The following is a 14,223-nucleotide window of genomic DNA, read 5'->3' as shown; positions in this document are numbered from 1 at the left end:
GGCGCTGACAAGTCTATCCATACTCCCAGCCAGTCTCTCTCTTTCCCTAGTGGGGAAGGGCTCTGGGGAAGCAGAGCTCCAGGACACATTGGTGAGGTTGTCTGTCCAGGGAAGTCTGGTCAGCATCCTGCTAGCATCTGGAACCTGGTGGTTGACAAAAGAGTTAACATATAAAGCTAAACAAATTGTTGCCAATCATGGACCTAAGGGCTGGAAAAGTGCAGATGAAGGTTGGGGGGGGGGGTGTCCTCCATTTTGTAGATAGCTAGTAGATATATTTTAGTTAAATTCAAAATGGACTGTGGCAATACTAGTTTTTTTTCCTTTTTGTTTTTGCCTCTGAGCATGAAATGTGATATGTCGATAGATAGATCCGAGTTATTGTCTGGGGAGATGATGTCATGGCTGGAAAAGGGACCAGAAAGCTGCATCAAGGAAGAGAGTAGCTCCCTAATATGAGAAAGGGGTATAAATATCGTTGACTGTAAACCTCATTGATTTGATGTGATCTGGGGCCCATAATCAGCTCAGAAGCCTATGTGACCTCTGCATCCCTGTAGATCTGAGTTCACATTCTGTGGTCATGAGTAGGAACATTCCATTCTGCCCCAATATCAAGACTCAACTTCCTCAGGTAGAGTGTGTTGTCCAGCCTTCGGCAGATGGAACATTCTCTACCATTGTTGATCCAAGTTGAGGGCAAGGTCCTATGGGGGCCCACAAAGGGGTCTATTTTGTTGTCCTGATAGAGATGTCCAGTAACAATGGAGAGTGGAATCTATTCGCGGTCTAGGTCCATCATGTCTGTTTGGGAATCTCAGAACTCCCTGATTAAGGCCCCAGCTGATGGAATGGCCTGATAGTGACAAAAGAGTCATCCTTAAGGTCTGCCAGTCTCTTGCCCTTATTCAGCTTTTGCAGTCCTTGCTTTGATAAGGTTAGCTTTGGAGTGAGTAAGAGAACTGTAATAGGAAGCAGGTGAGGAGGGTATCTAAGTCTAATTAGATACTATTTCATTATGAACTTTATACTGACGCACTACAGACTAGTGTGTATTTTTGCTTTCAGGTATACATTTTGCCCTAATTTATGGATACATGTGAACATAGGCTCTATCTTGTGGGACCTGGTCTATATCTAGGTTTTGGGACTTTGTTAGGAAGTGAACCTCCTGGAATGGAATTAGAGAATACCATGAAAGAAAGATCTCACCCGAGTAATGAGGCTGAAGGGTTGACATTCCGTGCCTGACTTCTCTGGACACAGTCTGAGGCGAAGCATGCTGAGGTGGTACTCGTTGCATTTATTAGGTTGAAAAATAGCAAATGCAATATCATTTGGTATGACTTGAGAGAAGCATGCAAGAAAGTGAGCCTCAACCCAGAGGTTCCAGGACAGGGGGAAATACAGGCTCTATAGAGGAAGTGGGAGGTTCCTGCTGTCTTAAGAGTTTAAGAAGACAACAGATAGTTAGTTATTGCTACAATCACATTGTTTGGCAATCGGGTCAACTTTGAAAAACCCCTTTGTTAGGATTTGCTGTATCATACACACCATCACCGTATTTTATGTCTTTTGACATTATTTGTATATAGCTGTTTCTTATAGAGTAATGCCACTGGTTGCTTCTGCTCTCCCTAGTCTAAGCTTTTTAGAGAGTCAACATGAAAAAGACTCGGCCTCCGGTCCCCACGTGCAAGGGGAAAGCTTCACAGTTCTCTCACTCACTCCAAAGCTATCCTTATCAAAATAATGACTGCAAAAGCTGAATAAGGGCAAGAGACTGGCATACTTTAACAATGACTCTTTAGTCACTATCAGGCCACCCCATCAGCTGGGGCCGTATTCGGGGAGTCCTGAGATTCCCAAACAGACATGATGGGCCTAGACCTGGAGTAAATCCCCCTCTCCACTGTTACTGGTCATCTCTATCAGGAAGAACACAATAGACCCCTCTGTCAGCCCGCATAGGAACTTGCCTTCAACATGGATCAACCACGGTAGAGAATGTTCCATCCTCAGAAGGGAGGCTGGACAACATACCCTATGCTCCACCTGAGGAAGATGGGTCCTGAAATTAGGGCAGCTTAGAACGTTCCTACTCGTGACTACAGAATGAGATCTATAGGGTTGCAGAGGTCACATAGTCTCGAGACTAAGCTGAATATGGGCCCCAGATCAGATCAAATCGATGGGATCTACAGTCAACAATCAAGGGAGGAGATGGGATATGGAGTTCTGGAGTTGAGAATTGTGTGGAGTTGTACCCCTCTTTTCCTATATGGTTCTTATCAGTGTTTCCTTTTTATCAATAAAAGTTATATTTAAAAGATTTGTTTGTAAATAACAGAATAAAATAAAATAAAGAATTGTGTCTCGTGAGATAACTATTACCAAAACAACAGGTCTTGTTATTTGTTTGTTCACTCGTTTATTTATTTACTGGTGGTATTTATTATGCCTGTATGAATTCACTGCTCCTGGAGGATTTTTGTCCCTTTCAATTTCCATACAAGACAGAGACAGTGAGAGGGGGAGAGAAAACATCACCTTTCCACCATATATGAAGCTTCCCTGACCTGTGTATGGTCCTCCATTTTGCGTCAGGCTCATACCCAGGTTCTCCAGCATGACAAATTGTGTTTGCCAGGTGAACTAGCTCCTGACCCCAAGGATTCTGGAGGTTAGTTGGGAATCCACTCCTCTGCAGAGACCTTATAAGGAGTCTTCTTAGCTGCTCTGGGCCTGGAGGGGGCCCCAGAATTAGTCTGCTGAGCCCATAAAGCTCCTACGTAGAAATCCATCCCACCTCCCAGTTGAGACAGTGCCCCCAGGAACCAGTGTGACCGGAGGTTGTGGAAGAGCATCAAGGAGGAGCACACTATGGGATGAACACCCAATCATAAGCCCCCAGGATTGAGGAAAAGCACTCAGAGCTCACTCACCCCCCACCACCACCACCACCACCACTCAGGAAGAATCAGCAGCAGAAAAGCTACACTGCTCCTTCCAACTTGACTGAGATGCAACCCTAAGGCTAAGGGCCACAGAGTGTGGCACCAGCACCCAGAGAATGTCTTCCCCAAGGTGGGGAGCAGCCTGCCCTGACACATTTTGAAGAAGAGACCCCCTCTGGGGCAGAGGGAGCACCCACAGCACAGAATCCACACTCAGGGTGCTAAATCCTCACTGGGTAAGGTTGCCTAAGGCAATTCATCACAGGGCAGTAAACTCTAGCTCATTTTTCCTGGAACATTCTAGCACAGTGCTAGAATGCAGTGCTGGCATGCCAAGGGTGTGGGGTGTGAGGGGCACAAGACAGTGTCTCAAGGAGCTCTCTGAGGTCCTTCTACCTTGGGGGGAGTTCCAGGAAGTTACAGGTGTGGAGAGGTGCTGCCACCTTGCTCTGCACAGGACTCATGCACGCTGGGAAACACAGGCTGTGTGGGGTGCAGCCTGGGCCCAGGAGCTGATGCCCACAGGAGCCTCGCTGCCAGCCCCCAGAACACCAGGCAGACCACGCACCTCCTACCCTCTCTGTTGACCAAACAGACCGAACTCCCCCCATCCCCCCATCAGCTGTCACTAACAACACAAGTTTGAAGGGAGAGACAAATATCCTTTACTGAGGGTAACTCTGTAAATGAACGTGACCAATCAATAACCCACATTCAGGGCTCATTGGGGTTGCTCAGAGGGTAGTTTCAGGCTGCTGCCTTAGTACATCTGGCAGAGTACTCGCCTCCCCTGCTCGTTTCTCTCTTTCCTCTTCTCTCTCTCGTTTACAGTAAGCAGTAAATATAGCTGTTGGTATATGTATAATTTTTTTTAAACTTTTCTGTAAACCACTTTAACCCCGCCCTAGGTCTTTCTCTACCATCATGCACCAGGACCAGAAAGAACCCCTCCCCCCCAGCCCCCAGAGCTTTACTTTGGTGAAATACACCAAACCCAATTCAAGTTCTGCTTTGTGTTTCCATTCCTGTTGTCATTTCTCAACTACCGCTTATAGGAGAGATCATCTCATAATCATCTCTCTCTTGCTGGCTAAATTCTTAACTTAACATAGCATCTTCAAGCTTCTTCACCTCCTCCTCTTCCTCCTCCTTCTCCTTCTTTTGCTTCTTCTTCTTCTTTGCTGCTGAATACTAATCACCTGTTGAGTCCCAGCAACCTCTCCCACAGTACACAAAGAAGGACACAAACAACCAGCAATAATCTCACAAGAAGTCTTTAGAGCAATTCTCCATTTTTATTGAAAGAAAAGTATGCTATTCAAGGACTCTTGTTTCTTTTTCCCACATCTAGAAAGCAGGTATCATTTGAGTGACGTCTGGGAAGCCGCAGGAATGCTCTACCTCACCGGCGGCACTGAGAAATCCCCTCATTTCTTGCGGTGGCATTCAATAAAATAATTCTCCTTTTCTTCACGGGATGGATTTATATCAGCTGGTTGCAGCGCACCTCTGCTAGTAACCTCTTCAGTTCCTGGATGATGGCAACACCGTTGCATCTGTAAGAAAGGGTACTGAATTATATGGAAAGCAGTAGTGGGTGCAAAACAGATCTAACCATGTGTGTGAGACAGCCCTGGATGATACTGCTGGAATCCCCGTGCAAATCCATGAACTGTGGCTGGGGGCCAAGAGGTCTGGGGAGAGAAGCAGGACCCATTCATTCTGCCCCTGCTCAGCGTCAGACCCAAAGGCTGCGGCGAGCTGGCATTTGCTCTCTAGCACTCACCTTGCTGCTTCCATGATGGCAAACTCAATCAGTTCTTTCTTGACTGCAAGAGATCCTTGCACGTTTTCCAGCAGAGGGAGGACTCTGCTGTATTCTGCAAAAGGACAAGAGGTCTCGGTGCTCCCAGCAGTGCGGATGGGTAGGAAGGACCTCCAGCAAAGGGCACCCTGGGCAGCAGAGCCCCTCCCTCCAAGACCAGAAGGCTGCCCGGTGGGCATGTCTGCAGAGGCGCTTACACCTCGACAACACCCCCCCCCAACCCCCGCCGCCACCCCTCGTCTCCTGAGGAAGCTACTGTGAGCTCTCTCCACGCACAGCACAGCAGGCCGCCTGCACAGCTGCCCTGTGACACAGGAGACAAAGCACAGAGGACCCCCTCCACTGTGTCAAACCTTAGTCAGAGGGTGGGCTGGCTTTGGGGCTGGAACACGCCCGCACCCTGCAGCACAGAGGCCCGGGGGCTTCAACTCCAGACACCCTTCCGCTACTTACTGTGGCCACGTTTCCGGAGCTCACTCCTTAACTGGTCCTTGATGCCCTCCTTGGTTTGCTCTGACATCGGGGGGCTCCTGCGTGAGTCCTCTGGCTTGTCTCCAGTTGAAGTGGATGCTGTGGCTTCGAGGTCAGGAGACATCATGATCACGTCCTCTTCTTCGGGGGGATTCAGAGCAGCTTCAGGAGCTACTTCATCTCCGCTTAAACTCTCTTCTTCCAGGATAATTTCGGGCGGGACAGGAGTAATGGCCTCTCCAGCCAAGTACAAAATCTCTGGTGCAGGGAGGCGGACCGGGGGGGACACAGGAGGGGGCGCCCCATTCTCCATCCTCACTTCTAGCACGTCATTAGAGGCAGAAGCACCTGGAAATCAAAAGAGACTGAGAGCTGACTGTGTGTGCTTTACACACTCACATACACACACACACACAACACACACAGACATTCACACACACACAACACACTGTGTGTACTTTATACACACACCAGCACAAAACACACACTAACACACACACTGCTCTACACACACACACACACAAACACATACACACACTGTGCTCTAGACACACACACACACACACACACACACACACACACAAACACACCTACAACTTAGTGCCCTGCAGTGCTGAGGCTACTGTTTATTTCAGAAATCGGGAGGCTGTGGAAATACCAGTACCCACAAAGAGGTCTAGAAAGATGTCACACAATAAAGCTCCTTTTCTCTGCTGGCACTCAGAACACCCAGCACTGTGGTTGCACAGGGTCCTCCCTCTTCTGCCTCTAAGTGCTGACCCTAACCACACACAGCCTTGGCCTCCCGTAGCTAAGCAGCCCGTCTGCACCCTCACCTAAGGGTGCAGATCCAAGCGTGCTCTGAGAGCTCTGCGCCACAGGCTCCGGGTACCCCTGCCCATGCTGTTCCTGCAGGGGTGGTGACCTGTTGCGCCTCCTCCTGGCTTCCGCTCTTCTGCTGGGCGCCGTTCTTCTGGTGGACTCCGGTCTTCTGGTGGACGCGGGTCTGCGCCTCCTGGCTGCGGGCCTTCTTGGGGGCTGGCCTGCTCCAGCGGTTCCTGTCTGCTGAGAAAGGGCAGTGGGAGATGCGTTAAAGGCAAAATCCAAACACTAACCTGTGGACCCCTCTACCTTCCCCCCCCAACACACACATACACCCCACTTGATCATGCATGACTGCTTGGCTTAGTGTGTCAACAATGCCGACACACAGGCTGTTCCTGGGACACACGCATGTCCCCCGTGCCTCTAGTCTAGTAGTGACTGTGGAGGAGACGGAGGAAGGTGCTGTCCAGGGCGAGACCAGCCACAGGCAGGACTCACCGAGGAAGCTGGGGCGAGTGCCTTCAGCAGCCAGAGGGAGGACTCGAGGGCATCTCTACACACTCGCCCTTTACTTCACCCCTTGTCAGGGTCGAGGAAAGAAGGCAGTGAATCTGTATTTTTTCTGTCGACTCAGTGAGACCTGCAGGCTGCTATTTTCTTTCTTTTTTTTTTTTTTAATTATTTTTAAATTAATTGATGGATTGATGGTCCCTTTTTGTTGCCCTTATTGTTTCGTATTGCGGTTGTAGTTATTATTGTTGTTGTTACTGATGTCGTTGTTGTTAGACAGGACAGAGAGAAATGGAGCGAGGAGGGGAGGGCAGAAAGGGGGAGAGAAAGATAAGACACCTGCAGACCTCCTTCACCGCCTGTGAAGCGACTCCCCTGCAGGTGGAGAGCCGCGGGCTCGAACCGGGATCCTTACCTGGTCCTTATGCTTCGCGCCAAGTGCACGTAACCGGCTGCGCTACCGCCCAAGTCCCATGGATGCTACTTCCTTTTCTATGTATTTATTTTCCCTTTTGTTGCCCTTGATTATGAATTGTTGTTGTAGTCATTATTGATGTCGTTGGACAGGACAGAGAGACATGGAGAGAGGAGGGGGAGACAGAGAGGAAGAGAAAAGACAGACACCTGCAGACCTGCTTCACAGCCTGTGAAGCGGCTCCTCTGCAGTGGGGAGCCGGGGGCTCGAACCGGGATCCCTAGCCGGTCCTTGCGCTTCACGCCACGTGCGCTTAACCCGCCGCGCAACCTACCGCCCACTCCCATGGCGGCTACTTGCTTAGGGGGGTCGTGGATGTGACGCGGGGCGGCTGGAGTGAAACGTAAAGACCCACCAGGGGCCTCACAGACAGTCACACGCCTGGGCCCTGAGCCCGGACTAAGGAGTGTTGGCTCCCCATTCCTGAAAGCACAGGTCTGCCACCTGGGACATCCCCGCCCCCCATCCCCCCAGCTCTCCCGCCCCCCATCCCCCCAGCTCTCCCGCCCCCCATCCCCCCAGCTCTCCCGCCCCCCACCCCCAGCTCTCCCGCCCTTCCACACCCCACCCCCACCTCTCCCGCCCCCACATCTCCCACCCCTCCACCTCCCCACCCCAACACCCCGTCCCCACCTCTCCTGCCCCCCACCTCTCCCGCCCTTCCACACCCCACCCGCCCCCCACCTCTCCTGCCCCTCCACACCCCACCCCCAACACCCCATCCCCACCTCTCCAGCCCCCCACCCCCAACTCTCCCACCCCCCACCTCTCCCACCCCTCCACCTCCCCACCCCAACACCCCGTCCCCACCTCTCCCGCCCCCCACCCCCCACCTCTCCCGCCCTTCCACACCCCACCCGCCCCCCACCTCTCCTGCCCCTCCACCTCCCCACCCCCAACACCCCATCCCCACCTCTCCAGCCCCCCACCCCCAACTCTCCCACCCCCCACCTCTCCCACCCCTCCACCTCCCCACCTCTCCCGCCCCCCACCCCCCACCACTCCCGCCCCCCCACCTCTCCCGCCCTTCCACACCCCACCCCACCCGCCCCCCACCTCCCCACCCCAACACCCCATCCCCACCTCTCCAGCCCCCCACCGCCAACTCTCCCGCCCCCCACCTCTCCCACCCCTCCACCTCCCCACCCCAACACCCCATCCCCACCTCTCCCACACCCCCACCCACCACCCCCATCCCCCAAGTCTCCCGCCCCCCATCCCCCACCCCCAACTCTCCCGCGCTTCCACACCCCACCCCACCCGCCCCCCACCACTCCCGCCCCCCCACCCCAACCGCCCCCCCACCCCCAACTCTCCCGCCCCCCACCTCTCCCACCCCTCCACCTCCCCACCCCAACACCCCATCCCCACCACTCCCGCCCCCCCACCCCAACCGCCCCCCCACCCCCAACTCTCCCGCCCCCCAACTCTCCCGCCCCCCACCTCTCCCACCCCTCCACCTCCCCACCCCAACACCCCATCCCCACCACTCCCGCCCCCCCACCCCAACCGCCCCCCCACCCCCAACTCTCCCGCCCCCCAACTCTCCCGCCCCCCACCTCTCCCACCCCTCCACCTCCCCACCCCAACACCCCATCCCCACCTCTCCTGCACCCCCACCCACCACCCCCATCCCCCAAGTCTCCCGCCCCCCATCCCCCACCCCCAACTTTCCCGCCCTTCCACACCCCACCCCCACCTCTCCCGCCCCCCAACTCTCCCGCCCCTCCACCTCCCCACCCCCCCACTCCCGCCCCCGCACCCCCCCACCTCTCCCGCCCCCCGCCCCCAAACCCCAACTCTCCCGCCCCCCCACTCCCAAACCCCAACTCTCTGGCCACCAATTCTCCCGTCCCCCCCACCCCGCCACCAGCCTCCACTCCCGCCCCGCCCCGCCCCCCCGGCTCCTCACCCCCCACCCCGCCCCGGCCCTCTACCCCAAGCACCCCACTCCCGCCCTCCCCACCCCGCTCCCCCAACCCCACTCCCGCCCCCCATCCCCCCGCTTCCCACCCCCGCCACCCACCCCCCACCCACCACCCCCCGTCCCCTCACCCCGCCCGGCCCTCAGCACCATCAAACATTCACAAGACCCCAGCACCCCCAAAGGACGTGAGAGTGGGAGAGGATGAAAAGCTGCTCCCACCTGCATGTCATTTTTCATCACGTAGTTGATGGCGCAGAACATGTTGGGGTGGTAGCTGTTGATCTCCTGAGGCGGGCAGCCCAGTTGCCTCAGATAGTCCCGGTAGTTCACGATCTGGGTCAGGATGATGTTCTGTGACGCCAGCGTAACTTCGCTGTAAAAGAAATTGATGCTGTAGAGCTCAAAGACCACGTCGTCTAGGCTCGCCATGGTCCTAGTCGGCAGAGTGCGCAGGGCCGTGGACCCTGACAACCAAACAGGTCTGCCGTCTGGAACCCTGGCGCGTGCCAGCTTCCAGAACCTTCCCTCTGCGCCTAAGCCGTTGCTGTTCCTCGCAGCCTATAGGCCGACGCCCGATGCTCCTCGCAGCCTATAGGCCGACGCCCGATGCTCCTCGCAGCCGATAGGCCGACGCCCGATGCTCCTCGCAGCCGATAGGCCGACGCCCGATGCTCCTCGCAGCCGATAGGCCGACGCCCGATGCTCCTCGCAGCCGATAGGCCGACGCCCGATGCTCCTCGCAGCCGATAGGCCGACGCCCGATGCTCCTCGCAGCCGATAGGCTGACGCCCCTCGAAGCCGATAGGCTGATGCCCGCCCGATGTTCCTCAAGGCCTGGAGACTGACGCCAGATGTTCCTCGAAGCCTATAGGCTGACGCCGGAGGCTCCTTAAAACCTATAGGCTGACGCCCCTCGAAGCCTATAGGCTGATGCCCAATGTTCCTCAAAGCCGGGAGACTGACGCCCGATGTTCCTCAAAGCCGGGAGACTGACGCCCCCATGTTCCTCCAAGCCTATAGGCTGACAACCGATGCTCCCCGAAGCCTATAGGCTGATGCCCGATGCGCCGCGATGCCTGGAGACTGACCCCGGACGCTCCTCTAAGCCTATAGACTGACGCCCCATGTTCCTCTAAACCTAGAGGCTGACGCCCGATGTTCCTCAAAGCCTGGAGACTGACGCCCATGTTCCCCTAAGCCTGTAGGCTGACGCCCCATATTCCTCGAAGCCTGGAGACTGACGCCCGATGTGCCTCTAAGCCTATATAGGTTGAGGCCGCTAGGTCCTGAACACTCCCTCTCGCACAGGATACACTGAAGGCTGGCCTGACCTTCTCATACCCCTCCCGACTGACAGCCCACACACGCCCCCTGCCTGACTCCTCTTATTGTCCAGAGGGCTCTGGCACTGGGCCTTTGCCTCTTGGGGATAGTTGATTAAATCTGCAACTTGACTTCCCACAAGAGTCACTTGCACACGCAACTTGGTGTCTGGAGTCAGGGGTGTGCCCAGTCTCAGATCTGCTCCATTCAACGCACACATTTTCCCCCTTCCAATTCAGGGTGGGAGAGAGAGCATAATGGGTAGGCCAAAAGACTTGCATGACTTAGGCTCCAGACTCCTAGGTTCAATTCCCTGCACCACCATAATGCTGAGCTGGGCTCTACTCTTGTAGGAAGGAAGGAAGGAAGGAAGGAAGGAAGGAAGGAAGGGAGGGAGGGAGGAAGGGAGGAAGGGAGGAAGGGAGGAAGGGAGGAAGGAAGGAAGGAAGGAAACCACAGTGAAAGTCTAGGACAGGGGAGCTAGCATTGTGGCTATACAAGTCTTTCATGCCTGAGGCTTTGAAGTCCCAAATTCAATCCCCTGCATCACCGTAATCCAGACCTAAGGAGTGCTCTGGAAAAATAAGTAGTGAATAAATGCATATAAACATGGAGGGGAAAACTGAGAAATGTTATGCATTACAAATGGTTGCGTTTACTGTCCAACGTAAAGCATTAATAATCCCTCGATAAAGGGAAAAAATTAAAAAGACAAAAAAAAAAAAAGAAACAATGAACACTATATGTGATTGGTAAATTATCATGCATGAACTTATATACATTGGTGTTAAGTGATGAATAAAATTCTCATAAGGAAAAAGATCATGAAAAAAATAAACGTGGAGGGGTTGGTAGTGGTGCAATGGGTAGATTACACACGTTTCCGTGCTTCATCCTTTCCAGCAGGAAGGAAGCTTCATGAACAGAGGAGCAGTGCTTCTGGTATCTCTTTGCTCCCTCCCTCCATCTCTCCCTCCTGCCCTCCCTCCCTTATTCTTTTCCTTTCTATTTCTCTCTCTCTCTCCATAGTAAAAAGATCGGGAAAATGATCCCTTGATGGTGTCGTTGTGAAGACAGCAAGCCCAAGCCATAACCGTGTTAGAAATAAAGTCTTGGTGTATTGCACCAGAGTAAAGGACTCTGGTGTGTGGGGGGGGGGGGGCGGGGGGGGAGGGTTCAGGTGCTGGAACATGATGGCAGAGGACCTAGAGGGGGTTGTCATGTGGAAAACTGAGAAGTGATATGCGTGTACAAACTACTGTACTTTAGTTTTTGTTACTGTATTTGACTGTTGAGCAAACCATTGATCCACCCCATAAAAATAAAATAAAAAGAGAAAATCAACTTGAAAAAATAGCAGCTTGAAAGAAAGACAAAAACTTTAAGTTGGAAAATCAGTCAACTGGCAGGGCAAAGGACAGCAGTAAATCCCAGATTCTGTCAGTGTCACAGTTTTCTGGGAATCAAGGTCCCCCCTGCTGATCGGGAAGCTGCAGGCTCTGTGGTGGAGCCTGAGGGCGTGCTGTCCCTGCAGACTGAGAGGCCCGGATTCTGGATCTCCCCACCTGGCTAAACCAGGGGCAGGGGCGAATGACTGAAAGGCTCATGTGACTTTTCTCTTTCCTTCCCATGGGCACAGGCAGCCTCTCCCTCATGAGAGCTTCAGGCATCTCAGGAGATGAAGCAGGAGATGGAAGCTGATTTTCCAGTTAGCACCCACTCACTTCCCGTTGAGAAGCACTGAATCCACACAGGCCTGCGGAGATGTAGGCATTCAGTGAAAATGGTGTTGACGGAATTACAGTTTGGTAAAGTAACCCTCCCTTTTTTTTGGGGGGGGGGAAACAGTTTTGCAGGTGTCTCTCTTCCTCTTTATCTCCCTTCCCTCTCAAATTTCGACTGTTTCTATCCAATAAAATAATAAAAATTAAGAGAGAGACAGAGAGGGAGAGAGAGAGGTGGAGATAGATAGATAGATAGATAGATAGGTAGATAGAGACGGGAGCATTGCTCAGCTCAGGCTTATGGTGATGATATGGGGCAAAGGGGAGGCCCATGTTCCTTCCCCCAACGTGAAAAAGTTCGCCATGCATTATCTCAACAAAGAATTGAGCAGAGAGCATGACTATTCAGGTACTTTAAACTTTATTCAGGAAAATTGAGAACATTTACATGGGGCAGGGGTAGATAGCATAATGATTATGCAAAGAGACTCTCAGGCCTAAGGCTCTGACATCACAGGTGACAGACAGACAGACAGACAGACACAGAGAGAAGTTGCCATTTATATGAGAGAAAGAGAGAGAGAGAGAGAGAGAGAGAAATATCCATTTTGTGATGAGCTCTGCCTTACAAAGTATGGCTGTATTTTCCAAATATATCTGTATCTCTTTGTTTTCCTTTTAAAAATGTTTTCTCTGTTGAAGTGAGACACACACAGAGAGAAAGAGAGAGAGAGAGAGAGAGAGAGAGAGAACCAAACATCATTCTGGTACATGTGATGCAGAGAAATCAAACTTGAGACAGTATCCTGGGAATCCAACACCTTATCCACCTCCTGGATCACTGTCTGTATTTTGTTAATGAAAAAAATGCCTGAAACAAAATCTTACTTTTTTTCCCAATCATCTGTCCTGTTTGATAACTGGTGTAAACATTATCAGCTGAAGAATCATTGCTACATTACCAAATTTTTCTAGTCATGTGATCTTCTTAATGTAATTTTATCAGTGATTTAATATTGATTTACAGAATTATCAAATAATAGGGAGTCAGGCGGTATTGCAGCAGTTAAGCACACGTGGAGCAAAGCGTAAGGACTGGCGTAAGGATCCAGTTTCGAGCCCCAGGCTCCCCACTGGCACACTTATCCACAGGCGGTGAAGCAGGTCTGCAGGTGTCTACTTTTCTCTCCCCACCTCTCGGTCTTCCCTTCCTCTCTCCATTTCTCTTCTGTCCTATCCAACAATGACACTGTCAATAACAACAACAATAATAACTACAACAACAATAAAACAACATTGGCCTCAAAAGGGGGGTAAAAAAGCAAAAAAAAAATCATCTTTTTATGGAATTAGGTTGAATTCCATATGGTGCCCAACACCAGAACTCTGTATCCTATTTCCTCCACTGGAAACTTCGGTGCTTCTCACAATGTCACAGATATAGGTTGACTATTATTTCTATATCTATCTATCTATCTATCTATTTTTGCTTGCTTTTCAATGGTTCTCCTTCTCTTCCTTTCTAAGTCTCACACCTATTACTACATCCAAATATCCTTCTTTGTTTCCACTTCTCTCTTTTGAGTCCCGATGGAGTTGGAGTACAGAGCCCTCTGGTCATCTTTCCCTAACATTTCTCCCCTTCTGGGGGTATGGACCAAAATTATTTTATGGGTGCACAAGGAGGATTTCTGGCTTCTGTAACTGAATGAATAGAATTAAGAGAAATAGACGTGGCATACAAGGTCGGTAGTAACCAACTAAAGCTGATGTAATGCTATAATGAGAGGGAAGAAATGGTCTTTATTTTAATACTCATTATATGGGAGGTTAATGATTGACAGTCATGATATTTTTAAATGCTTGATGAGCTTTACGATAATACCATTCAACTCGCAGGGGTAGATGGCATAATGGTTATGCAAAGAGACTTTCATGCCTGAGGCTCCACAGTCCCAGGTTCAAACCACTGCACCACCCTATGTCAGAGCTGAGCAGTGCTCTGGTAAAAAAGAAAGACAGAAAGAAAGAAAGAAAGAAGGAAAGAAAGAAAGAAAGAAAGAAGGAAGGAAGGAAGGAAAGAAGGAAGGAAGGAAGGAAGGAAGGAGAAAGGAAGGAAGGGAGAAAGAGAGAAAGAGAGGAAGGAAGGAAGAAAGGAAGAAAACATTCAATTACATCCATGTTGT

At 51.8% G+C, this 14,223-nt stretch overlaps 1 protein-coding gene across 2 annotated transcripts; it reads right to left on the bottom strand.

The window, feature by feature from the left end:
• Window positions 1-4,213: 4,213 nt before the first annotated feature.
• Window positions 4,214-9,507, bottom strand: LOC132536719 (integrator complex subunit 6-like). Of its 2 annotated transcripts, none has more exons than XM_060184875.1 (5): window positions 9,210-9,507; window positions 6,090-6,318; window positions 5,236-5,601; window positions 4,744-4,837; window positions 4,214-4,513 (listed from the first exon to the last, which is right to left on the bottom strand). In XM_060184875.1, the coding sequence occupies exons 1-5, from the start codon at window positions 9,417-9,419 to the stop codon at window positions 4,441-4,443; spliced, it is 972 nt and encodes a 323-aa protein (XP_060040858.1). In that variant the 5' UTR covers window positions 9,420-9,507; the 3' UTR covers window positions 4,214-4,440. The 2 variants fall into 2 exon arrangements, with proteins under 2 accessions (XP_060040858.1, XP_060040859.1); XM_060184876.1 differs by having other exon boundaries at window positions 6,090-6,315.
• Window positions 9,508-14,223: the final 4,716 nt, after the last annotated feature.

The sequence above is a fragment of the Erinaceus europaeus genome, unplaced genomic scaffold, assembly GCF_950295315.1.
Source record: "Erinaceus europaeus unplaced genomic scaffold, mEriEur2.1 scaffold_976, whole genome shotgun sequence".
In the NCBI taxonomy this organism is placed as follows: domain Eukaryota; kingdom Metazoa; phylum Chordata; class Mammalia; order Eulipotyphla; family Erinaceidae; genus Erinaceus; species Erinaceus europaeus.
The sequence above is the reverse complement of the archived record's forward strand: the minus strand, read 5'-3'. Positions and strand labels throughout refer to the sequence as shown.